The sequence below is a fragment of the Macrobrachium rosenbergii genome, chromosome 2 (genome assembly GCF_040412425.1).
Source record: "Macrobrachium rosenbergii isolate ZJJX-2024 chromosome 2, ASM4041242v1, whole genome shotgun sequence".
Taxonomy (NCBI): domain Eukaryota; kingdom Metazoa; phylum Arthropoda; class Malacostraca; order Decapoda; family Palaemonidae; genus Macrobrachium; species Macrobrachium rosenbergii.
This window is the reverse complement of record NC_089742.1, coordinates 49976771-50003699: the sequence shown is the minus strand read 5'-3', so window position 1 is coordinate 50003699 and position 26929 is coordinate 49976771. Positions and strand designations below refer to the sequence as shown.

Below are 26929 nucleotides of genomic sequence, written 5' to 3'. Positions count from 1 at the left end.
AATTTCTTGTATGTTAAGGTTTAGATAAACGTGGGGGCCATTTACAGTAGGTAAAAAATTTTACGTGGTGAACATATAATCATTTGATAACTGGGTATCAAACACAGTGGCTAGGCCTGTTTTCCCAATCAAGATTTGAAGATACTCCTAGTTTGTAGACATTCCTGAAATACCAAAGTCATGTTAAGGCAAGAAGCCAATATACTCGTACTACCTTCAGTCCATTAGCTCAACCTATACACTGTAAAGTTAATATGATAAAAGGCCAGTGTCTTAATGCTCTTTAATTTTAAACCTGACATACTGCATTCTAAGTATACTTTCAGTCCTTTCATGTATATCATAAGTTTATTTTATTCTTTTTTATAGGCCTGGAAGATTACCAAAAGTAGAGTCATTTGAAAGCAGAGATACTCTTCATCCAAAGTCATTGCGGCCGCCTGTTTTCAAGTCTCATAGCTTTGGTGGTTACAGTGGAGGAGTAACAGTATTATCCAGAGGAGAGTCTGTCTCCAGTAATCTTTCATCTTCTAGATTAAGTAAACAAGGTAAAATTATGCATTTATTCTTTGCAAGAGACATTGTATATTGATTGTATATTTCTATTCTTTAATATGTTACTGTACATGTACAGTGCCATGTTTTTGATAGAATTGCAATGATGTAATCAAAGAATCTCACCACTTACTGAGTGAATAAAATTGTTTGGAAGGAAATTATTGGGGGTTGTGCATCTCTTGCCTTACTGTGAAAACAAAATCTCATGTCATTCCTATTTCTCAGTTATGATCTTATAGAAAACATGAGTATATACAAAAGCAAAGTATTGTGTTATATAGCATGTCTATATCTCTCAGAAGATTAACATGAATCACTACAAAACCCATCTTTCACATTTTTGCGATTAAATATTACGTACCATGAATCTTGCTTCCTCCTTAAGGTCGTGGTATTATGTATTTTTCTTATTTTATCCTGTTAGTGCCATGTATATTTCTTAACAATGCTTGATAATGGAAGAAAGCCAGCATTTGATGTTCATCTGGGCATTAATGATAGTTATTGAATGTTCTCCATTCAACTGTACATTCAACCCCTTTTTCTCACTCATATGATAAACTCATTTTCTGTGCTAAGGTGGAAAATATCAGTCACTTTTACCACGTCTCATTGCTAAGTTATTGGTATGACCTCAAAGAATAATTTAAGTGAATTAAGATTACAGTATTGAAGAGAAGTTCTGACTACTAGTTGATTTAGCTCTCTTCCTTTACTTCCAGTTTGCTAAACACACATTGCATATTTGGTTGTCTTCCATTCCCCATTTCACATAGTGGTGTTTTTTTACATATGAGTAATATAGTCTCTTGCTTACTATATGTCAAACATTTTTACTACCTTGAGCAAACAGCATCAGGGTTTTGTGAATTAATGACAATTGTGGCATTGTGAATAAGGGGGCTCTTTCATTAAGGATATGCTTCAGGAAAACTTTTGTCCATAATTATCCCCAGTTAACATCGCACCATTCTGGATAGTATATCAACTAAAATGAGATGTTTGTGTTTAATCAGGACAAGACCTTCAGAACTTCTAGGAACTGTAAACAGTCTCACTCTTCCATTCACAGCCTACCCCATGCAGATGATCATAACCAAAAGCAATCACAGATACTAAGATAACTTCATGGTTATGACATTCCAGAGATCAGGAGCTTTCTTATGTTTGAGACCATTTCTGAACCTGTGATAGAGGCCTCTTCTGCAATCCTGGTCGCAAAGGGATCTGTGATCACTGCCATTCTGGTAACCAGAGGACCCGAAGAGCAATAGATTTTGACACCTGAATTCTGACACTGTGGCTGCGATGTCTCCAATTCTTGTGAACAGGATCACTGAATATATCTTTCTAACAAGACCTATTTTAGTTCATCACATAAGACACCTGTGAAGCACTAAGGCTCTCAGTGAGCTCCATCAGCAAAAAAAGAATTTAATTTTTTGTTGCTCATTTTGTCTCCCCCTTCATTTGACTAATTTGTGGCTAAGAGACTAGACATTAGATGCTAGCAAGAACAAGATTGTTTCCATGGAGGGCACGGGCACCCCTTTTAGCCCAGATAGCTAGCCCACTGCACTCATGGAGCCAAGTGAAGGACTTGCAGTTTTGAAAAAAGAAAAGGACACACTGAAGGCACTCATGGTTTACAGAGCAAGGCCACTTATTGTAATGAGACCCCTGAAGTATTGAATCTGTAAGATTTTCGACCTAAACAGGCAGTTAAATCTTTAGAAGGCAGTCTTAGCCATAGAACCCAAGGCAGGACTCCTTTCCCTCTATTGTCTATATAGTTGTCAATGCCACACAAAAACAGTCACTGTTAGAAAATGAAGGCAAGGAAAGTCTCTGGCAAAAATTATAATAAACCAATGCTTTATGCCCCAATGTTTTGCTAGTGGACGAGGGGCTTTTTAGTATTTATTGGATGGCCAGCTGTCCCAGCTAGACTGGACACCAAGTGCCAAGAGCTAAATCTCTGAATGAGGGACTATAACTCAGTCCATCCCTACCTCTTCAGTGACATTTACCTCATCAGAGATAGACACGTTGGAGTGTTTTCTTGAGGAGTTCTGCACCATGGCCAACTAGCAAGAGTGAGTCATCAATGTAATTAGTATGCTTTTATCCAAGGCCAAAGTTTCAGATGAAGTTTTTAAAGAAAAGACCTGTTTCTTCACTTGGCCAAGCTTCAGTTCTCTGTTTATTTTTGAACATGGGCTTGTAAGAAGAGGAGCATAGCACAGATGGAGTTATCAGACTAGATTTTATTTGTATTTTTAAAATTTTTGTTAGATTTTTTTGTCTTCGGTGACCAGTGCTGTTTTACCACAGTATATGTGTCAAAATTAATTTTTAATCAGCAATTCATTCTTCCATGCAAGAAAGATTTTTTCTTATAAAATAATTTTGTATTTCCTTTTTATATTTACTTTTTTACTGTATTTATGTTATGAGTACCTTTAGTAATAGGGATCCCAATTAAGTTTAAGTAGAGAAAGTGAAGTTGTTGAACTTTTTCTTACAGACTCCACCAGTAGTCGAATAAGTGATCACAGTAGCAGCTCAGGCTATAAAACACAGAGGCAAGACACTAGCTCTACAAATGTCTCAAACACACTCTCAACCACACCATCTCCCACAACTAGTCAACACCAACACTCTGCGAGTAGTCAGGTAAGTTGCAATGGATTGTATTGAAACACCAATTGTGATTGACTATAAATTTGTCGTACTGTCAGTTTGGTAGAGAACCACTTTATTCGTTTAAATTAAGTATATTCACATTCAATATTTTCAATTGGTTGAAAAGCTTATTTCAATATTTTTCTGAGTTTCATTATATGGAGAAGAGCTTGCATCACAATGACAGTCACTATCCAGTGTTACATACTGAAAGATATGCTGGAAGATCAGAAACTGCTCTTTTATGTTTAGTTGTTAAAGGTATACATGCTCAAATGGCCATGAAAGTGCATTATTGCCAGCGTGAGGAATGTTCTTTTTTCACATAACCGAGAACTTTCCAGGATCAGATCAAAGTTTGTGCAATAGCCTAGAACTTCCCAATTTTAGCAAGATGTCTCCACTGTGTTCTATCAAGTGCAGTTTCTGCCTGAATTCTTGTCAAGTCTTAGTCCCCATCTCCATCCTTTCTGTGTGATTTATCCATTTCATACAGTTCTTCTTTGCATAATTTTCACATCTACTATTCTGACTAATTGCATCTCACCCCTTCCTATCACATGTCGAAATACCCTCAGTCTTTAGGATCTCCGTTTTCCAGCCTTTTAAAACATCTCTCACCAACTTCCTCATTTGTAATGTGATCTTGACAATGTATTTTGTTCGTGAATCGTAGCCTGTTTTAATCACAACTCTTCAGAATCTCATCCATTTTCCATGTAAATGCCTGTGGTTCAGCTTTAATAGAGGCCTTATGTACGCATCATAAATTTTATATCCATTTACTAATAGACTACGTACTTATTAACTTGTAATTTAGTAGTCTCTCCCACTTCATCAGTGCTGTTAGTATTCTTTTTCTTACTGTCCTCTCAGTACCTGTTTTACAATGTAGTGTCCTCAAGGTAAGAGAAATGTTCTACCTATTTTAAATTCCTATCAAAACATCACAATATGGTACTGCTGCTACCTCTTTTAAATTTTTTCCTATGTATTTTGGACATTAAAAGTCCCTCCTTTGTATTTTGAACATCACAGTTCCCGTACTATATTAATATTTTCCAGTTTATAGCATCTTGTGACACCATCTGTTTTGTAGGGCTGCACTTTTCCATTTTCTTCCCTTAGGATCATCATAAGCTTTGATTTGCTAACATTAATTTTTAATCTTCTCCCTCTGTATTTTGAACATGACTATTCCCTTACTATATTTATATTTTCCAATTAATAGCATCTTGTAACACCATCTATTTTGCAGGGCTGCACTTTTCCATTTGCTTCCCTTTGAATCACCGTAAACTCTGATTTGCTTACATTAATTTGTAATCCTCTCCTTTCCATTCTGTTTTCTATTTTAACATTTCAGCAAACAACAAAGAACTTAGTGCTGTTCTTGACGGACACCATCTTTTTATCACAAGTTCTGATATACCATTTACTCTACAATCTGAATCATGTTTTATGGTATAGTAACATCACTAGGTTATGTCATTTTGGTACTTTTTGCTTTTGAAATGCCCATTTAAATTCTTCTTTTGGTATTTTTTTCAATGTTGATCCCAAGATGTACAAATACTGTTTTGTTTGTCGATTTTTCTAACATGCAGCCAAATACTGTACAATTGTCAGATTAAAAATTTTCAGCATTTCCTGTAGAACATTTTCTCTTTCAACACATATCCAGGATACTATCATAAAATTCATCACTAAACACCATGGCTAAATAATTGAGCTTTATACCTAGGAAGATACATTATGGGATCAGAGTTTTAAATGCAAATTGGTAAAAACAAGCTGCAGTTAATTAAACATGGGCTTGCTAGATAGCCCATGACAGGGCATATAGAGGAACATTTATTATGGAAATTGCCCAGAGGAGGAGTACAGGGCAGTTACCTGACACAGGTAATTTTTTTTAGATTTACAGGGAAGGGATGAAAGTCACCAAGGTGATTCTGATGGAGGTACAGTACTCTTGATGTAGGTTATAGGTGCCAAAATGCTAAGAGAACAGTTCAGAACATGGGGAGTGACAAAAAGAAAATGAAGGGTCAGGTTAGGGGATATGGTTTGCAGATAATACTGCAGTGCTCCGAGTTTCTCCTGTATAGGAAGCCCTATCCGACACAACACATTTTTTTCTAGATCTCTGGTACTCTCTATGAAAGATTGAATCCCTTGATAGTTATATGAATAGCATAATTAATTTTCCTTCAGAGACAAGTGGATAATTTGAAAAAAATATGGACATTTTGTAGAATTGTATTGCACTAAAAAGGATTTCATGTATTTGCTGTTTCAGAGTATTGGGATGTGGGGATGTGATGGAGATAGCCAAGCTGTGATGTGGGCAGTTACAGATATGGAAGCTGTACCACCTGGTGCAATGTTAATTAATCCACAGGTATATTTGTGTTTTTCTGTATAATATATTCTCCAGTTGCTTATGTACGTCTGTATCTAGTAAATACGTGTTTTTGTCGAAGCAAAAACTCATTTCTTAAAGATGTCATAAAGGAAGTGAATGAGTTAAATAATGAAAGTGTAATTGAGATTGCAGATCTAAATTTATGTAATGTTCTTTAATGCTTTGAAATCCGGAAATACAGTACAAGTCCAATTATTTGATTGCCTTAGGACCAAATCCATCAATTATTGTCATCTATAACCAGTTTTATCATTAAATATCACTACTATCACGACTAATACTATGGCCAGAGTGTATTCATGTTAAAATGGAAATGTCCAAACACTCTACTTCCTCTTAAGAACATTTCTCTCAAAGAATATCATACCATTTAATCTAACCTCCCCTTTCCTAATGTTTTGGGTTGGTTATTTATAAGCAATCTGTTGTAATTAGGGCAGTCTCCGTACTAGGAGCTTTTGCTGAAGATTTCTGCGAAATATTAATTTAATGGAAACACTGACGTTTATGAAAATTTTTTTCAAACTGATAAATACTGTTGTCTGATGCATAGTACTTTTCTTTCAAGTGATGTGTGAGGGTGCCTATTCATGAAGTCTATATTTTCAGAGTGGGCAGCCATATATGAATTCAGATGGCTCAGTTTATAGGTTTGATCCAAATAATCCACCGCAACTTAGTCCAGGTATTGCTGGAGGTAGCACAAATGGGGGAAGTTCGAAAGAAAAAGAATCTACCATTGACAAGGAAACCAATTGCCAAACTTCAGGTAATAATAATTGTGATTTTCTGTATTTTTGCTTGATTCAGACGATTATAATTATCAGTAACTATCGAGTAGCGAAAACGCTCCATATCTACAATGATGTGACCAAAGAGTATATTTTCAGGTGGTTTGGGAGGGAGTTTAGGTGTGACACAACCTCCTCCTGTCTCCCCGTCCTCACCTCATGACCTGACACCACCCACGTCTACTAGTGTCCGGAATTCACCTAGTAAACAGCTCAATATTGAAGATAACTCACCTGAACCTCCTCATTGTAAGGATTATTGAGCTTTTCGAGTCATTTATATGGCTAATAAAATACCAAAATAATATTGCCTCCCTTTTAACCACTTGAATAACTGTAGCAATTAGTCATATGATGAAAGTGTTAGAACTTGGTTTGTTTTAGCATTGTTAGCAGAATCATTTTACAAGAGTAGTTTTAGTTTCATTCATTTCTAGAGGGAATACTGTATCTCATTATGAACAAAGTGAGGCAGTATAATCCCTTAAATCTAGAATTTTTATTTATAAAATTTATTTTGTTTCATATGCAATTGCCACCAATTGTCATTTGCAGTTCCATGTCTGTCGATTGAAATGGGTCACAACTGTAGAGTAAAATAGCTGCTGATCCATAGTGAACATTCCAGTTACTTTCATAAATATCTACTTTTGAAATTTTGTGTATTCAAAGCAACATAAAAAGCAATAAAAACCATGTCATTGAAAAATTAACTTTTTGGTGGGTATTGGTGATTGTCTTATTTTAAATATGTACTCTTATGAATTAGTGAAAACTTGAAAGATGAATATTCCAGAGTCCCCTGAAGGTCACATTCCTGACTGAGAGGCTTGAATTACAAGAGCTGCTGTTATGAAAGGCAGTGTAAAGTCATTTGAACTTATTATATAAGTTCAGTTATTATATTAGTTTTCAAATTACTATCAGTTAGTGCTAAGAGAGACACTGGTTAACTGCGACATCAAGCTAACAGAACATTAATGTGCAGTACATTATTTCTAATGTGGCTTCATTGTCATTTTTATCATTAGTTAGTATTCATTATCCATACCCTATCATTTTAGTTGTTTATTTCAGGACTGTTACAGTATCTGCTGTGAATATACATTAATGTAGGCTTTATTTTTATTTTATAGCCAGCGTCGTTGTCAGTGGTGTTGTGTCTAACAGCTTAGATGTAAAAGAAACTGGCAGCAGCAATGGGACAAATGAGGGAGGACCAAGTGAAGGGGTTGTTCCACCACCTCCTCCACCAGTGATATACCAACCCTATTTCCAGCATCCTCAGCTGGACACTAGATCTTTTTCTCAAGTAAGTTTAACAATTTGAAATAAAACTCTTTTTGTCTTGATTACTGTAGGGTACAGGCTTATATATGTCTAGCTCAAGTGATCTAAAAAAAAAATTAAAGTCTTGTTTATGATGACCATTCAGTGTTCTTACAAAATACTTCATTTTTTTCTACATTAATCTCAAGCATATACAGCACTACTGATTTTTTGGAAATTTACAGAAGACTAGGACTTTTGAATAATACAGACCATAAAGCTATGAGTAACTCTGATCTTGCAAAGCTATTTCAAATAAATAACTCGCCATTCATAACTGATTTATTCAGTCTCACTTTGTACTGAACTTGAGAAATTTTACTGATTTAGGTTCACTAACTGCGTGAAGATGCATAGTTAAAACTTGACCAGTTTAGTTTCATTTGCTGTTGGGATGGAATAGAATGGAATGAAATATAATTTAAGCCAAAGGCGTAGGGCTGGGACATTTGAGGTCATTTAGTGCTGAAAGGAAAATTGAGAGTAAAAAGGTTTTAAAGGTGTAACAGGAGGAAAGCTTTGCAGTCACACTGAAACAATTGCTAGGAGAGGGTGGAAAGTGAGGTAGAAGAAAGAGAATATGAACAGAGGTACCCAAAAAAAAAAAAAATTGAAAGGGGTTGCAGCTAGGGATCAACGGGACACTGCAAACCCTTAAGTAATGTCTACAGTACACTGCATGAGGACTGACTGCACTACCCCCTTACAGGGATTTGCTATTGAGGTTTTGTGTTTTGGTTTTATTATTGATATTTTTCTATGTTCTTCGTTCATGTGTGTTTTTTTTAGAAGAAACCAGATATTGTAATTAGAAAATGCTGGAAATTAGCAAATCAGCTCTATCATGGGTGTACAGTATCATGACGTGGTGATAGGAAACTCATATTCTTCTCAGAATTAGAATCATTGATTTATAATGATTGGACAACTGTAGCCCCATTCTGCAACCAAAGACTTAACACTTTATCTAAGGTGGTAATGATAATGCTGGTAACCCTAATGCTTAACGCATTACGATGAAATGTTTTTTACTCAAGCTTCACATTCTTGGTGCATTCAGCACATGGCTAATTTAACCTGATGTGAAACCTTGAATTTTATAAAATATTTTTCATCATTGTGTGTTTAAATCCATGCCACTGAATCCTATGTAATTCAAGGCCTAACTGCAAAGTCATAGTGTCAAGAATGATGCCTATCTTTAGGAAAAAATGGCTCAATAGTAACTAGTATGGAATTTCCTTTGTCTCATTATGAGTTCATGAAGTAATTTCAAAATAAATTTTTCTTGTATACACTTACAGGAGGGTAGTACAAATGAAGTAACCAATCACATGAGAGGGTTATGTATCAGTGGACCAAGCAATGCAGGAGAGAGTGGCAATGACCTTCCAACAACTCAAGCTTCTAGTGCACCTGTCCAGCAAAGTTATGTAGTTTCCAGACAACACTACACTCAGGTAATTACTGAAATACAGATGTAGACCATTTTGATGGTACAGTATTGGAATCATTAATGCCTAGGTATGTCTGGGTGAGAATCATACATAATAATGATAAAAAGGCTAAATTATAGGCACAGATCTAGAAACAGATTCTCATGGTTTATAGTATTTATTCATTGTAAATGAAACTTACAAAATTCTCTGGTGTAAGAGCAGTTTGTATAAAAATGAAAAGTGAATGAATTTCTGTCTTCTTCTCTATCATAACTTGAACAGATAATTTTGACCATATAGTTTTGTTGTTTTCAAAGATTACAACTGTTTGGCTTCAAAGCGAGAACATAACCAGCAGGATATCATGAAAAAGAACTTTACATAAGTTTATAAAAAAAATTAATGCTGATCTCAGCAGATGTTATCCAGAATGTGTGTCTTACCAGAGATGAGTTTTTGGCCCCTGAGAAAATCTCAGAAGGTTAATAATTCATGACATTGACTGACTTAACTCTTTTACCACTGATTATTTTGGGATCCCTTGACATTTGTATATATTTTTATACATAAAAACTTGTCATAATACTTTTTCATTTATGGTGCATATTTTATCTGGTTTCAGCCTGTCTATTACATGCCAGCTGGTAGTGTTGGCAGTGTGAATGGATCGCTCAAGTATGTATACCCCCAGTACCAGGTGGCTCCAGTCCAAGCTGCACCTGCTAGTGTTCAAACCGCAACTGGAGTACAACCAGCAGGTGTTCAACAAGTTCAGGGCATACCCACTGTACCTGCTGTACCTGCAGTAGCAAGTACAATACCTGCAGTACCTGTACCACCTACTGCTCATCATCCCTCCATAGAACACAATGCTGCACTCCCACCAGGTTAGTTATTTTTGTTTTGTATTTTAATGGCAAGTACTTATAAAGACCTTAAATATTGACCTTTGTGTTTGACTGGAGTAACCACTTCAGTGTATCATGTCTGTGAATCCTGTTTTGTGCTCATGACAGTTATGTAAGCCATTGATTAAAATTACTGGAGTGCAGACAAAATTTTTATGGCTACCGAATTAGTTTACCATGCAGCTACAGATGGCGCTGATTATTGGTGGCATCCTAATTAGATTTATTTATTTCAAAAAATGTTCTTCATTTAATCTTTTAATGGTACAGTTGACCCCCAGTATTTGCAGGGATGTGTACCCCAATCCCCTGTGAATAGCTAAAATCCATGAATACTTAAAACCCCTGTAAAAATGCTCAGAACTGCCTATTTTGATTGTTCAAACACAAAAGAAAAAGCCTCTAAAAATGCTTATACCCAAGTATTTTAATAGTTTTATCACAAAAAGTGCTTTTAGTCATGAAAATGATATGAAAGTACAGTAATATGTGAATATTTCTCAGTGAAAAATGCAGCGAATATACAAATTTTCCGCAAATAATGTGTATACTGTATATATTCCATAGAGAAATCCTCAAATTGGTGTCTGCGAATAGGTGGGGATCGACTGTAGTGCAAATTCAGATTACTATTTAATTTGTTTATGGCAGAGTACTATCCATTTCAGGGACAGCAAGTCATTGTTTTTCTCAAATATCTTTCAAACTAATTATCTGATCGATATGGTATTTTGACAGTGTATAAGGCACCTCCCGCCAATTTTGGTGATATAGTGCATTGTTAAATGGTGTTAGTTAATGCATTTACTCTTGACTTTTAAAAGCAAAATTGCATGAGTCAGCAGGACTAATATACATAATCGAAAATCCGCTATCCCCCATAGACAAGAAAGGGGGGCTGGAGATGGGGAGACCAGGAAAGTGGGGTGAGGGAGGGATGAAGAGGGGAAGGGAGAGGGAGGGACGGGATGAGGATAAAGGACATTCGAATGCATAGTTTGGCAATGCTTGGCAACACCATGTAAGTCAAGAGTAAACACCTTAACTAAAACCATTTGACAGTGCACTGTATTACCTAAAATTAGCAGGAGATGTCTTGTACACTGTGTCAAAGTACCATTTCGATCAAATAATTAGTTTGAAAGATATTTGAGAAAAACAATGATTTGCGGTCCCTGAAATGAGTAGTACTGTAGTAGTAAGTCAGAAAGGCATAGAGTACGCAGATTCTCTTAAACAAGTAAGCCTGCTGTTTAACAATGTACATGTACTGCCATTTTCTAGACTTGGACTGTGTAGGTCATTAATCCCCTCATGAATTAGAGGTGTTGTAAGTACATAACGGTTTGTTGTGAAACAAAATTATGGTTTAGTTAATCCCCTCATGAATTAGGGTTATTGTAAGTACATAATGGTTTGTTCTGAAACAAAATTATGGTTTAGATAAAAATTTGTTCATGAAACTATTATAGTAGAGCAGTTGCATGACCCAAGTATTTTCATGTTTTATATAAACAAGATCCAACAGGAATTTTAGGAATACAAATTTAAAATGAGTATAGGCATTATAGTTACTCAAGAAATACATTGATTATGGAAACATATTAGAAAGTATGTACAGTATATATAATATTGATATATGAGTGTAAATTACCAATTAAAAACCCCTTTGGCAGACTTGTATTTTTATATAGTTAAATTAAAACAGGATCACATGTGGCACAATCATTCATTCTCTCTCTCTCTCTCACTTGACTTCATTTACCAAGATCCTAATTAACATTGTTGCATGTCTTTCACTTAGGACTACCTTATCCATCATATAAAAAACCCCTGAAACCTGAATTACTGTATCTGACAACAGTATTTGTATTACCCTAATTATTACCTACTTGTTAGTGGTAAATATATGCTATTAATTATGAAATAATGAAATTTGCCCAAAAACTCTAGGCAAGAAGAGGTTTAATGAATGCAGTACACTGAAAACCATTAACTGTGGTTGCTTTTGCTTGTTTACCTTTATTTTTTACCTTTCTTTGAAGGAGGAAGTTTTGTCCCCGGTTACACGGTTGTGGCTTATCCGACGGGTAGCAGTGTGGGAGGCAACTCAAGTGGTCAAGAACCAGCAGGTACTACATATTACTACCAGATTCCAGCAGCAGCTGCAGCAGCAGCAGGAATAACTGGCCCCTTACCTACAGCCCAACCTACACAAACTAGTTTACAACAGTACACGTTAACTCCCTCATCTTCCACCACTACTTTTCCACAGTGAGTATTTCTTTGGATAAAGTTTCTGTTGAATTATAGACCACTTACTTTCACCTTAGTCATAGTTCTTGGAAAAAGTGGATGTACTGATTTTGGAGCCACCCACTGATCAGAGTAATAAGGGTACAGATGGACTAATTACTGTTTAAGTCATCCTTTACTATCACTCTAGTGCCCTCAGCTTCATTGTCATTAGTATCTAGAAAATTATTAGGTTTTGGTATCATGAAAATACCAAAGTATTCAACAGTTGTCCCATGATTGCTATTTTCATCAGAATGTCTCCTTTCTCTTTGCAAAAGCAGATGAATTACTAATTATCTTCATGTAGTATCCTTTTGTGGATGTATCCTGGGCCTCTTACTTATGAATTTAAGTAAAATGAGTGCTATATATACGTACATGCATACACGTGAAAGCAAAAGTCTAATCGTCAAGATTGTATCTAGGGTTAGTCTGTGATGTTCGGTAGGAAAATGAAAGCATTGATGGAATCACCAGGATCATGTGTAGGCAAAGCGAGGCTATGATTTTTGTTAGGAAAACAAAATCATTGGTCAAATTGGGTCAAAACTAGGCTATCATGTTCAGTTGAAAAACGAAACCGTTGACTGAATCGCCACGATCATGTCTAGGCCAGGCTAGGATATAATTTTTGTTGGGAAAACAAAAGCATTGGTTGAATCAGGTCTAAGCTAGGCTGTGATGTATGGTTGAAAAACAAAAGTATTGATCAAATTGCCACAATTGTGTCTAGGCCAGGCTAATGATGTTCAGTAGGAAAACGGAAGCATTGGTTGAATCACCACGATCATGTCTAGGCCAGGCTAGGATATGATTTTTGTGGGGAAAACAAAAGCATTGGTTGAATCAGGTCTAAGCTAGGCTGTGATGTTTGGTTGAAAAACAAAAGTATTGATTGAATTGCCACAATTGTGTCTAGGCTAGGCTGTATGTTTGGTAGGATAATGGAAGCATTGACTAAATTGCCATAATCATGTCTAGGCCAGGCTAGGCATTGATTTTTGTTGAGAAAATGAAAGTATAGATTGTATCGAATCTGGGCTAGGCTATGATGTTCAGTTGAAAAACATAACCAATGATCAAATCACCACAAATGTGTCTAGGCAAGGCTATGATTTTCAGTAGGAAAACAGTAGCATGGGTCAAATTGCCACAAACATGTTTAGGCTAGGTTAGACTATGATTTTTTTTTATGAAAACAAGAGTACTGATCAAATCGGGTCACAGCTAGGCTATGATGTTCGGCTGAAAGACAAAAAACAATTTTGGAATTGCCACAATCATGTCTCAGCAAGGCTATGATGTTTGGTAGGAAAGCAAAGGTTGAATCGCCATGATCATGTCTAGGCCAGGCTAGGCTATGATTTCTGTTAGGAAAATTAAATCATTGGTCGAACTGGGTTTAGGCTAGCCTGACATGTTTGGTTGAGAAACGAAGTATAGATCGAATTGCCGCAATTACGTCTGGGCTGGGCTATGATGTTTGGTGGAAAAACTTAACCCTTAATGGACAGGCATCATCATATGAGTATCTGTAACAGCTTTTGAGTGATGGATGGGCTAACTCACATGAGTATTAATATTATGCACCAAACGATTTGGATGAATTTAGTGGGATAGTTGTTCGTAACTCTTCAATGGTTGATAATGACTTATGACAACTCTAGCTCAGCACAGGGCAGAAAGGGGGATTAGTGTACCTTAAGACTTGATGGGGGAATGTACTGCCCCTCTCTATCCCATGATGTCTTTTTATTTATTTGCTCGTAAATATACCCATGGAATGCATTTGGTTTTTGTTCTTGTCTTTTATGATAGTTAGTCAGCTATAATTGTAATTTTGCAAAGAAAAGTGCAAAGAAATATTAGAAAAAACATGTATATTTCACAAAAAGTTACTGCATCTCCCCATCTTGATAAATCTCGCAAATATTTGACACCAAATACTCAGAAATTGTTACTGATTTTAGCTCTTATCTGTTATGATATTGTGTGAGCTGTAATTATAATTTTACAAAATAAAATTGAATAAATTATTAGAAAAAACATGTATAACTTGGTAAAATTAGCATATTTGTACAAGTGGACAAGTCTCTTGTAAAAAAGGCCCCGTACAGGATTGTAAAGTAGTCATTTTCAACTTCCCATGAAAGATAGGGAAAAATAAAAAAAAAATAAAAATTTTTCTTACACCATGTGCATTTGCATATCATCCTCTTTCCGTTGAGGTGTTTTTTCTTAAACTGGTCAACCTTAAGTTTCCCCAGCCCTGGGGGTGTGTTTAATGTAAATTTAGCCCATCCCTTAGGGGTTAAGCATTGATTGAATCACCACAATTACGTCTAGGCCAGGCTAGGCTGTGATTTTTTTTTAGGAAAACAATAGCATTGGTCAAATCTGGTATAGGCAAGGCTATGTTGTTGAGTTAAAAAACAAAAGCATTGATTGAATGGCCACAGTTATGTCTATGCTAGGCTATGATGTTCAGTAGGTAAACTAAAGCATTTATCAAATCACCCTGATCGTGTCTAGGCTAGGCTACTATGTACAGTAGGAAAACAAAAGCATTGGTCTCCTTTTATTTTGATACATATAAACGTAAATGAACTTCATTTTAAAAATACTACCTCGGCAACAAAGAGGAATAATTTTGACGCAGTTTTTCTTTTTACGATGGGTTTTTTGGAACCTAACCCCAATGTAACTGTGTGTCCATCTGCATTATGTTTTAATTTGGCTCATTTCTATTGATTTTTTTTATTTTTATTGTTAATGACTGAACTCTAAACAGTGAACTGTAGCTGAATGTCATGTAAATAAGAGAATAATTTTAATATTTTTCAGCTTTGAGATGATTTAATACTGTATATCTCATTGCTGTATATTATTATTTATGTATCTTAACATTTGTTTTCATGGGATTTGGTACACTTTTTAATTGATTTTTATTTTTGCTTCATTTAAAATTTTGCTGGCCAGTGTAAAGATGCTTGAACCAGTTCAAGTCAATTTATATTTTTCCCTTTAATTTGTAACAAAAATCTCCATAACATCAAAAATACCTTATGTTGAAATGGCTAACTGGGTGTATTACTGTAGGTAACATAGCAGCAATACATATTTCATTGTCCCACATTTATTTTATCTCACATTAAATATAATACAGCCGAGTGAAAAACAAGGGATAAATCTAATATAATTCATACTGTCCCACTACCAATCGTACATATAGTATATTTAATTTTTGGCAAGCATAATTCAGAAGGACTAGGAGGCTGATGTTATCTAAAGATCTTTGAATCTTACTATTAATTTTTACCAGATTTATCAATCCCAGTTGGAATGTTCAGTGGCCAAAGCATCCACACCTACCTAAGTAGCAATTTATCACTGGTAAAAGAGGTTTGTATATTTTATTGAATGGACATACTAAAACTTTTAAATACTTTTCATGTTCCATAAATGGAAACCTTTTATTCATATGGGGATACAGACACTACACCTTTCATATATGTAGTATCCTTCTTTACATATGCTGTACCAGCCATGAGGGGGATGCCCATTCTCACTCAACCGATTTGCCCATTGTCCTTCTGGCCACAATATATTTGGGATGTGTTTCTTGCTTTCAATCTTTTCACTTATGCTGGCTGAGTTTGTGAGAACCTTGTGCCTTTTTGTGATTTATCAGTCCTAAGTGCATCTTAAGTGACTAGTGTCTTTTTGTACCTGGAAGTGCTAGTGGTGTGCTTTTTTTTTCAGTGCTTTTTGTTGGTTCTTGTCTAGATGGAGAGCAGACAAGACCAACTATGTCTTGCAATCTTTTTTGCTGGGAACATAGCAGCTCCCAGTGAGCAATCAACAGCTATGTTGTTCTCTGGCTTACATTAACATTTCAGGGGTCTTTAAGGCACTCATGATCTCCTGAAGTTACTCAAGTTACAGTGGTCTTGGCTTTATGGACTTTATGGACTGTAGACTTGGAAGAGGGTTTTTCTGTTACAGTAGTCCTTGGTGAACTTTATCCAATGGGTGTAATTTAGTCTGTGGTTCCTGATGTGTGGAGCACGTAAGGACATTGGAGGAAAGGGCAGGAGAGCTGGGCTCTTCTTCTTTATCTTCTGTCATTGTCTACCTTCATCTTGACCCCGCTAACTTTTTCTGCACAGGCTGGCATGAGATAGGTAAGTCAAGTCCTCACATAAGAAGTCCTGATAGGCTTCTTCTGCATGCTCTTTCTCTCGGGGATGGCAGGGGCACATGGGTGACCGCCCTTCCCCAGGCAGGGTCGACACCACAATACTAGCCCATTTAGACTCTGAGCCTGCTCCCATCTCGTCACACATCAAGTTGAGGCTGTGTGGCTCATTCTCCTGGTGTGCAAGTTGCCCTCCCTCTCTCCATGACCCTTCAGATCTGGTCACATGGAGAGGGTTTTTGAGCAACCCAGTGAGGGGTTTGTGAGGCCTATTCACTGGTCGCTTATCAGGTTTGCAGATGGGTTTTATGGCTGGTCATGGGGTACTATATTGCTCTGGATTCATCCATGATCAGACAATCATGGTAGGCAGGTGAGCAGAGTAACTCTTCCCCCACAACTCCTCGGAGTCACACACAGCTTGTGCAACCTGCTCAGTGGAGATTCGTTTGGCCTTTTCACTAGTTGAGCACCCAGTGTACAGATTGTTGTGTTGGTGGTGGAGAAAGGTCTCTTACCCAGTCTTCTAGGAGAGGCTTTTGGGGTGAACCTGCATCACTTGTGTGCATGAGACATTTGCTCACTCTGGAGCATGAGCAAGGTAAGGGAGTTGGAGGAGCATTGCCAGGGCTTGTTCCTCTACTTCCTTCTCAGTTTTACCAAGCATTGCAGCAAGGGGATGGCATCTTGTATCAAATGTTCAAACTTTTTATTTTCACTTCTGTGTCTAAGTGGCTGAAGTACTGATTCAGACTTCTTTCCTGTACTCTCCAGTTTCAGTTTCACCTCAGTTTCGTAAGTGTCTGAAGGGGAGGGTACACCTTGGGTAAGTTTTAGTCTCAGTTGTGTGTCTTTTGGGTACATCTTATCTGCACAGCACCACTCTCATTGGGTTTGCTGTGTATTTTAACATTGCACATTTTTGGAATGGTTGAGTGTCTCTCCATAGTGGATGAGCAGTACTCTACTGTTGTGACTTACGTTTCAAGCAAAGGTGAGCAGCATCTCATACTTTACTTCTTTTAGCTGTGCAGGTGCTCAAGTGGATGGTTTGCTGCTGTTGGGGTGGCTGCACTATATATGCATTCTGTGCAGTGGCATACCCTTGAAGCCGAATTTATCTGTCAGTGTCTAAGTTCAAGGGCAATTTGGTCCCTGTTCTCCTGAATACAGGCAGTACCCGGTTATCGGCAGCCTTGTTTATCGGCGATCCAGTTTTACTGCACTTGTCTAGCAATGATGATAACTGGATTTTCCACACCGATCTCTTGTTATCGTTGCTGATCCCTGGTTATCAGTGCTGATACCTGGGGATCGGCGCTGTTATCGCTGATTTTCGATTATCAGCAATTTTTGGATACTGTCATTCTGTCGGGAACGGAACCTTTACCGATAACCGGGGGACTGCCTGTATTATCATTATTATTATTACAGTATTCAGAAGATGAACTCTATTCATATGGAACTAGCCCACAGGGGCCATTGACTTGACATTCAAGCTTCCAAAGAAGACAGTATTCATTTGAAAGAAGTAACAAAAGGTAATAGGAAATACAGAAAGAAGAGATCAGTTATTAAAAAGAAAAAAATAAATTAACAGATTAATATATGAAAAGATAAAAGTGTAAGTAAATTTTACTTAAATATACAAGGAGAATTCCTTTAGGATAGTAATACATCGCATCTTCACTTAAACTTTTGAGGTCCAATTACACATCATCAGAGAGATTGTTCCACAGTCCAACTGTGTGAGGAATAAAGGACCTCTGGAACTGAGAAGTTTGACAACAAGGCACGCTTAATGCATATTGGTTCTGCTATACAGAAAATCTGGTTCCTCTTGGCAGGAAAAGAGGACCAGGGATCCATTGTGAGTGTGAAAGATCTCTGTTAAAATACAACTTATGAAAAATGACAAGTAAGTCATAACCTCTAATGCTATGGAATAGAAACCTACCACCACAAACCACTCTAACTGAAAGAGATAAATCTTTGGCAGAAGCAGACATCCACAATGAAGAACAGTATACTGTATTAGTAAAGGAATGACAAATGACCTAAAACAGGTTGCATTAATTTCATCAGTTATAAATATATTAGGCCTTATGTACAATACATAACCTGTGTGCAGCATTTGCTGACACTTTCATTGTGTTTCTCAAAAGTAAGATGTGAGTCAGAAGTTATAGTTAAAGCTTCAGACTCATTCAGCAGAGTCCTATCCACTTTAGGGGAAGGATGGGGTGGAGAATCAGTGCAAGATCAACTAATCAATAGTGTTTTCATTTTACTAGAGTTCAGCCTCATACCCCACCGACTATACACCATTCTCCAATCTGCTCCTTGTCATGATTGAGACTAAGGGCAGCTTCATTTCTCATAGGGAGAGAATTTACTATACCCACAAGTGTTGCATCAATGGCATACTGTACAATCTTGTTTTCCATACTCAGTGGGTCGAGACTAGTTACAAAGAACTTCGGTTTTCTGGTTGCTTTTGCATTGTTGTCTTTCCCTAACTTCTACAAGGACTGACATACAAAGTGTTTCCTCATTCATCCTTCTTTGCTTAGCACTAGTAGCTCCTCATGGGCCTCTTGGCAGGGGAGGTTTTTCAATCTGCTGTTTCTCCAGTGGAAGCGCTGTGAGGGTGACCCAACTCTCTTCCTTTTTCCATTGAGCATTGCTCTTCCTGCAACTTTATGCTGGAATTCTCCAACAGGTCCTGAGAGATTGAGTTTCACTCAGCTTAGGGTAGGAAGGAATTTATTATGTGCCCCTCAGTTTTTTCAGCAAAGGTGCATCATGGGAGTGGGGAAACATCTTATGTCAATAGTATCATAAAAGGGGGACCCTCCCTGCTTGGAGCTTATACTCATATACTCAGCAGGCCACAGTCTCACCCTTTTACCACAGCCAAGTCAGATCCCTTTCAGTGTGTGACTTAAGGGCTAAGGATCACCTTTACAGTCTGTGTAATTGGGTAAGCCCACTCCCCTTTGGTGGAGTGTCTATTCTTTTGCCTATTCTTTAAGTGTCGAACAGTGTTTGTCTCAGAAACTCCAGTCCCAAGTGACTTATGTTCTCAGTGCTTTAAGCACCATCTGGTAATTTTCAAGACTGTTCTGCTGTTGGACAGTCTTTACTTTAGACTGTTCTTTACTGGCCTCTGAATATGATTGGGGAAATCTTTTGGCGCTGTATTGCACTTAGCTTTCAGTAAGGCAGAGATTGCTCCATTCCATTGTTTCCCAATAGGAACTGTAGTTCCCTCAATTTTTCTCTCCAAATCTAAGGTGCAGATCTGGATGAAATACTGCTTTGCCAGCCTGCACTTTTCAGTTCTATCTGAGGTTATCCACTACCATGATTTGGTTTATTTTCTTCTTTCATCAGTACCAATTAGTGATAGAAAGAGTTGTTTACAAACCTTTTCTTTTAGCTTCATCTCTCTCATTCTCCTTTGGCCAAGACACAAATTCATTGGTTCCAAATTCAAGGCTCAAGTATCTTGATGTCCTCCATTCGATTATTTGGTAGTGGAGAGCCAGACAAAATGTTGCTATGCCCAGCTCACACTGTAAATATTACTTGAGAAGGATGAAGACCTTCACATCAGAGTGCAAGCAGTTTTTCTTGAGTATAGGACATTGCAAGAAAGAGTTATCCAAACACCATCTCCTGGTTACAGATGGTAATCTCCTGACTGTGAGTCCTGGGGTTGTGTGAAGGACCCTCCAACCTACCCACAAGCTCACAATAGCAGTCCGGTGGAGTCAGACAACCCTCATCTCATTTTCCTTGAGGGATGTCACCCATAAGTCCTGCGACATCTTTTCATTGGAACCTGTGGTGGCAGCTCAACAAGTAGTGTTACTACCAGGAACCATCCAGGTATCCTACAGCTCTCAAGTGCTTTGGCTAGAGTGTGCAGCTCCCAAGGGCTGGGAGAGGTGGTGTGTGAAACAACTCATTCTCTCTCCCATGACCTATCCTATACCCACAAACATTTGACCCTGGAGTATAGGCTGGACCTGAACAAGTAGGGGTCAATGATATTATGAGCCACAGTTTTACTAGAACAGTGTGGGGGGGAGCGGGATGAGGCAAGGTTGAGCTTTAAATCCAAAACATAGGCTGCCGACTGATGGTTTCCTACCTCTTTGGAGGGAGACTGAGTGTTTTGGGATTAGTCCGACATGATTCCTGTCTGTAACATGCACAGGGATAAAGGAAGCACTGCCTCTAGGGTGGTGCTAGAGGACCAGAACTGCCCTGCCCTCCAGGTTGGTGCCAGCAGAGCAGCACTAGTGCCTTTTTTGTGTACATTGGCACTCCTCATTGGCTGCATAGGTACTCTGCCCTACTTACAGGTACGTACTGCTTCCCTCCTAAGTTGTGAGTTTCCATATATGAAAGGTGCAATGTTTGTATCTGCATAGTAACAAATGCCAAATTTTTAAAGTAATTTGTATTTTTACTAAATATACAAACCCTATCCTTTCATATTGAAGGTAACCCACCTTGTCCACCCCACTTTTTCTCCCTTTAAATTTTCATTTTAAATATGGGCCAAAAGGACATGTGGGTTATGTCAGTTTGGTGAGAATGGGCATCCCCTCATCTCCTTGATACCACCCTTTTTCAGTCGTTATGCAACTGGTCCAGCACATGCACAAAAGGATATTCCATATATGAAAGGCTGCAGTTTGTATTCCCAGGGAAAATACAAATAACTAAAAATTTAGCATTTTACTGGGGTTGTCCCCCTTCCAGCCACCCTGGTTCCTACATCTGCGTTTCTGAGGTTGCAATAATACATGTGGTGTAGTAAGGGACTCCATCTGTTGAGGTAATCTCATATATGAGAGACAAAACGTCTTTCACCAGTTAATTATTGTACTCTATTTTTGGTTAACCCCACATTCATCTTAGCTGTAGCATAAGTAAAGTAGGTTAGTATATATGAAACAGTTTTTTTTTATTTTGTATATTTTATAGCATATTTTGTCTTCTGTTAATAGAATGGGTACCGGTATGGCCTACTATGCGGCGAGCACTATACCAGGTGGTGGTGTTTATCAGACCGTAGGAGCCATGCAAGGAATATCTGGTGGGATGTATGGAAATCCCCAAGGTCCTGCAACTGCTGCTGCAGCTCACACTGCCACTGTCTCTTATAGGGCACCAACACCTCCACAGACACCTAGCACACAGGCAAGCCATTTTTTCCCTGTTTGATAATTGTGAACTGCACCTGTCTATAATTTTGAAATAGAGTTAATTTCTGTTAAGAAGTGAAGCATGGTTTCATTTAACCTAATTTTCACTTGAAATAGTCTTCTTAAAATATATGCAGTACCACTGCTATAGTTCTATTCACAATAGAAGTATGTGAAATCAAGACGGGAGAAGTAGGTGAAAATGTTCTTGAGCATTTTGCTGCTGTAATATAGCTCTTCATCCACTGTAATGGGTTTCACTATATGTGCATTCAGAAAATGTTTAAATGTCCACTGCCTTTCGGGACAGATTATGGTGAAGATAAAATGTCAGCAAATTTACAATTGGAAGGATCAATAATCTAAAAAATCTGATCACTGACAAGCCTCTCTCTCTCAGACGTACCAAGCAATTCTTCCCTCTATACTGTACTGTACAATAGGTCTCTCAGAGTTTAAGGTGCTGTTTGCCAGATTTTATTAGCTTTTTATAGTGATGATGCTAACATTATAAATTTAGGTGTCGTTTTGGAGTGAGTTATTCATTGCATAATTAGAATTTATAGTAAACAGTATTACATTTAACCTACCTTGTTGCTTTTATTGCTTTCTGCATTGCATGCAAACTTTCATTTTAATTGGCCAAGTCTTGATTGCTAGAATAAGCCTTTCTAATGCAAGTTGGTCATACACCAGAGTTGAATTTTATTTTGGTACTGACTGAGTCATCAGTATTAAAACAAAATTTTTGTGGGATGAGTAGTTTTGTTCTGAGGAAAGATAGTAGTGGAATGATATGAGGAATATTATTGTCCTGTAGAAAAGAGGGTAGATGAGGTAATGTATATGTCCCAAATATGTATTTAGCCTTTGCCTAAAAATTTAGTTATGTTAAATTTATATTATGTATCCCATTCGACTTTTTGTTCTTGAATTCATTAGATTGTTTATATTCATTTATCTGGTTTAGTGCTCTACTGAATGTGAATAGAAATTTCTAATGCTCTTTGTATTTTATAAGAAAATTTCTCTGCAAAATTTAATTTAACAAATACGGTACTGTGGTTAGAATGTACTAGGGAAGAGTGAGTGGGCACAAAGAAATAGTAACATTTAAAGGATAGAAAATTATGTGAACACAGTACTTACAATTAGAAAAAATTGGGGAACTTACCGCTGATTATCATTGTAAGAAAACAATTTTGTAGGCTGGGAATGCTTTGAAATGATTTGATGTTTTCCATGTCAAATTATTTCATTTTTCCTTTCTTATTAGCAAAGCATAAAAGATTCTCCACAGAAATGGCATACCTCATTGAATTGGGTTCAGTTGTGATGCGTATGATAAAAACATTGAAAAAAAATACAAAACTCCTAACAAACACTAATCATAAAAAAGAATGAAAAGCCTTGAGATGCAATATTTGAAATATAGAATACTGTTTTTGAAGTGGGTGTATCTGTGAATTGCAGCCAATATAACTAGAGGAATGCATAATTGGTATTAGCAACATGAACTGTCAAAGATCAAAGTATGGTTATATTCAAAACCTGCAAAAGAGAAAGTTTTAACAAGTGAGTCTTATATTTAGATCTAAGTGTGAAATTCAATCTGGAATTTTTATCACAAGTGAAAATAATTTGACAAGGCAAACTTGACAAGAAATAGTGAATAATTTGTTAAATATTGGTTGCTGCTTGTTAAAACTGACACCAAATGGGCCCCAGAACTTTTCACTGAAATTTCAAGATAAGTTGTAAAGCTTCTGAAACACACCATAATGTGAATACCCAAAAGTATTATATAGTTGAACTGTTACTAAAAGAACATTGAAACTATAACCTAACATAAAATAGCTTCCCATATTAATTCTCAGTTCATTCATGGTGACATACCTCAAGTTATGTTCCGTTTCATAGATACTGCCATGAAGAAGGGTGCTGCTGAAGGAAGGGCCACCTTGTCCGATGGTAGGCGCCCGAGTGTTGATGGACGCATTACAGACTTTAGGTGGTTGATGGGTAAAGTCATTGGCTGCCGACGGCTATGGTAATTATTCGCTCAAAGTCACAGGGTCCTTAAGTGCAGAATATCACCATGTGCCATCTCTTACACTAAAGGGGCACCAAGAACATTTCTGTATCCATCAAGATTCGTTGAGGACCTGTGTCTTCTTTATTCTGCTACTTTGCTGACGATCACTTCATTACACCGTATTTTACCAAGAGGCCAGAAATTTTTTGGGAAAGTTGACCACAGAACTTCCTTCAGTTTATATATATTGTGTTCAATATGTTTTTCAAAACAAATCTGCAATTCATGTGCAGTATAATATATACATATACATATTTATTTGGGATGAATTTTACTTACTGTTAAAGTTAGCTTACATCTCCGCGCCAATTGGCGAGGAGATGTAAGGTAACTTTAACAGTAGGTAAGTATCCAGATAATAAATTTTGTTATGAAAATTTATATTATACACTGTTATATAAATACACACAACACAGCTACATACAATTTATATTTGTATTTTCTGTTTAACAGACTGGCTTTTGGTATGTCACCAGTAAATCTGACATTCACATTCAAAATTTTGAATTAATTTTTCTGTTAACAGTATTTCTAAGATTCAACCTGGCTCAAAAAACAAAATGTCATTGCAAACGCCTATTGCCAAGAAAGAAAAAATGCTGATAGAGAAATTGTATCAGTAATGAAATAATACTTTTGGGGTAAAATATCTTCAAGAGAATAAAGTGATAAATCATTGTATACTGTTGTTTCAAACTTCCATCACTCAGAAAGGTCCAGAGGGGCAATTTTCAAAGTACACCTGAAACCATTTATGTTGTATCAAAAAGAAATTAAGTACTGAAACTGTTTTAAGCTCCCATAAATCAGAAAGCTCCTATTTCTCAGTCTGTTATGAACACTTGCCTCAAGATCATGATTTGAACTGATACATTTAAAAATGATGGTTTTTTTAAATCCTCTGCATCATCATCATCATCATCATCGTTGTCATCATTGTTGTTGATGTTAGTGTCATGTACGATAAATGACCAGATAAATGAATTAATAATTATGATTCAGTTTTAATATCAATGAGATTTTGAATATTTATTAATGAAAATGGTAATAATTAAATAATGATAGCAACAGTAATAATAAAAATAGTATTATATTGTTATTATTAATTAGGAAGGAGACCCACTCTTGAACATGTATTAAAAACAATAACTGCACCGGCATGGCTGATTTTATGTAAAATTGACTCTGATGATGCAACTATTATTTTTCATGAATGATTAGTACAGTAATATTTTTATTAGTACTATATATTACACCTGTTTGGAATAAGCCAAAGTACCTCTCACTTGACCTGAAAATTTCAGCATAACAAGATGTATACAGTCGACCCCCACTTATTCATGGTTCAGTATTCGCGACTTCAACTATTTTCTGAGGAACGTACCTCCAAATTATTCATGGAAAATTCGCCTATTCGTGGATTTTTTCATAGAGCAATATTCACTAATTACTGTACTTTCATATTATTTTGGTGTAGGATGATAGTTTAAGGTATATTTGGAGTTTGAACTATTAAAATAGGCAGTTATAAGCATTTTGGAGGGGGGGGGGTCTTTGGTGTTTGAACCATTAAAATAGGCAGTTACTGTGTATAAGCATTTTTATAGGGGGTCAAGTATTCATGCATTTCAGCTATTCGCGGGTGGTTGTGGTCCATATCCCCGGGGGGTCAACTGTATAGGTCAAGAACAAAACAGTCCGGGTGAAGATTAAAATATAAGATTAGCAGAATTTATGAGTAAACAAATCATTAGCAGCTAAAAGCAAATACCTTCAGAACTAAGCAACAGACAGTGGCTTGGAGCTAATGCTGTTGAGTACAGTATTCTTAAGTACCTAAAAGATTAAAACTTGATTGTTTTTATTTTCATTTAGGGTTGTTATGTGTATAGCAAATACTGTGGCAAAAAAAAATGTATAATTTTTGAAATCCAGGGCTTAAATTGCCTAAGTTATCTCATTAGAACTAAGCATTCTCTTAGTCATACCATAGAGTTTTTAGGAGGAAGGTTCATTGGTACACTGATTTTTTTGTAAACTAATAATAAAATTTCCTTACTTAAAAAAACTGTGTAGAAAACACTTTTGTAAAGTGAAGGCAGAATTAGAAGCTATTGATGGTATCTATGTAAGAAAGAGAAAGGTATTTTTATTATTTATAATTTTAAAATACATTGCTATGGTCAATATTGTACATACATAGGGTTGGCAATGATGATTCATGCTTGACTGAATGAAAGTGCAATATTTGCTGTTATGATGTGTACCAAAGCTTTGTATGGCTTTCTTGATAGGGTAATTAGATAAAGATAGGAAAATGTTATCTTTTTTTTCATTAAATTTTCAACCTGTTAGAATCTGGATTCATAAAATAGCTTTTATAATTAAAACTAATTTAATAAAGAAAATTCACGTTCATCGAGCTCCCATGGTTAAGACAGAGGACAAAAGATGAATATCATCATCTCAGGTAATTGCATGGAGTCCAGAGTTTTACATCAGGCCTCTTAAACCTTTTAACGCCTTACCCCAAAAGCAAGGCCCCATGCTGACAAAAAGCCAGCCTAATAAAACCAACCTGCCTAAGCATTAGACCTCGTCAGCTCTGCTGAAGACTGAAATCAGGAGGATATCAGAGGATAGCATATCTAGGAACAAATTATAGCAAAAATATAATAATGTATGGCTTCTTCAAACATCTACAATATCAAGAAACAAAATGGATCACTTTTCAGTCTCTATTTCTTTTGAAAAACAAGAAAACAAGTCATGAAAACAGAAAAATTAGAGAATGTTGATAGTTTTCTACAAGAGTTTCATAACAGCAAAGAAAAACAAAACCACTGAGGTACATAGGACTGGTGAGTTTGTGCAACCGAACTGTATACATTCTTAGGGGCATAGCTGCAATCTTTGGGATCAGAATGATGCCAGGCAACTCAGCACTAATAGAGAACTGCAGTCTCTTGTTGAATATG

At 36.7% G+C, this 26929-nt stretch overlaps 1 protein-coding gene across 21 annotated transcripts in view; it reads left to right on the top strand.

Annotated features, from left to right (window-relative positions):
- enc (encore) overlaps positions 1–26929 on the top strand; it is a 292147-nt gene that overhangs the window by 243187 nt on the left and 22031 nt on the right. For 14 of the 21 annotated variants that reach the window (XM_067117593.1, XM_067117512.1, XM_067117479.1 and 11 more), the window contains 10 exons: positions 370–548; positions 3086–3234; positions 5546–5647; positions 6281–6440; positions 6562–6711; positions 7599–7774; positions 9096–9251; positions 9853–10117; positions 12184–12412; positions 21659–21851. In XM_067117593.1, the coding sequence (XP_066973694.1) occupies positions 370–548; positions 3086–3234; positions 5546–5647; positions 6281–6440; positions 6562–6711; positions 7599–7774; positions 9096–9251; positions 9853–10117; positions 12184–12412; positions 21659–21851 (1759 nt within the window). Of the gene's footprint in view, positions 1–369; positions 549–3085; positions 3235–5545; positions 5648–6280; positions 6441–6561; positions 6712–7598; positions 7775–9095; positions 9252–9852; positions 10118–12183; positions 12413–21658; positions 21852–23776; positions 24633–26929 lie in introns of those variants that run through there. The other 7 variants (XM_067117603.1, XM_067117624.1, XM_067117632.1 and 4 more) reach the window with 2 other exon arrangements.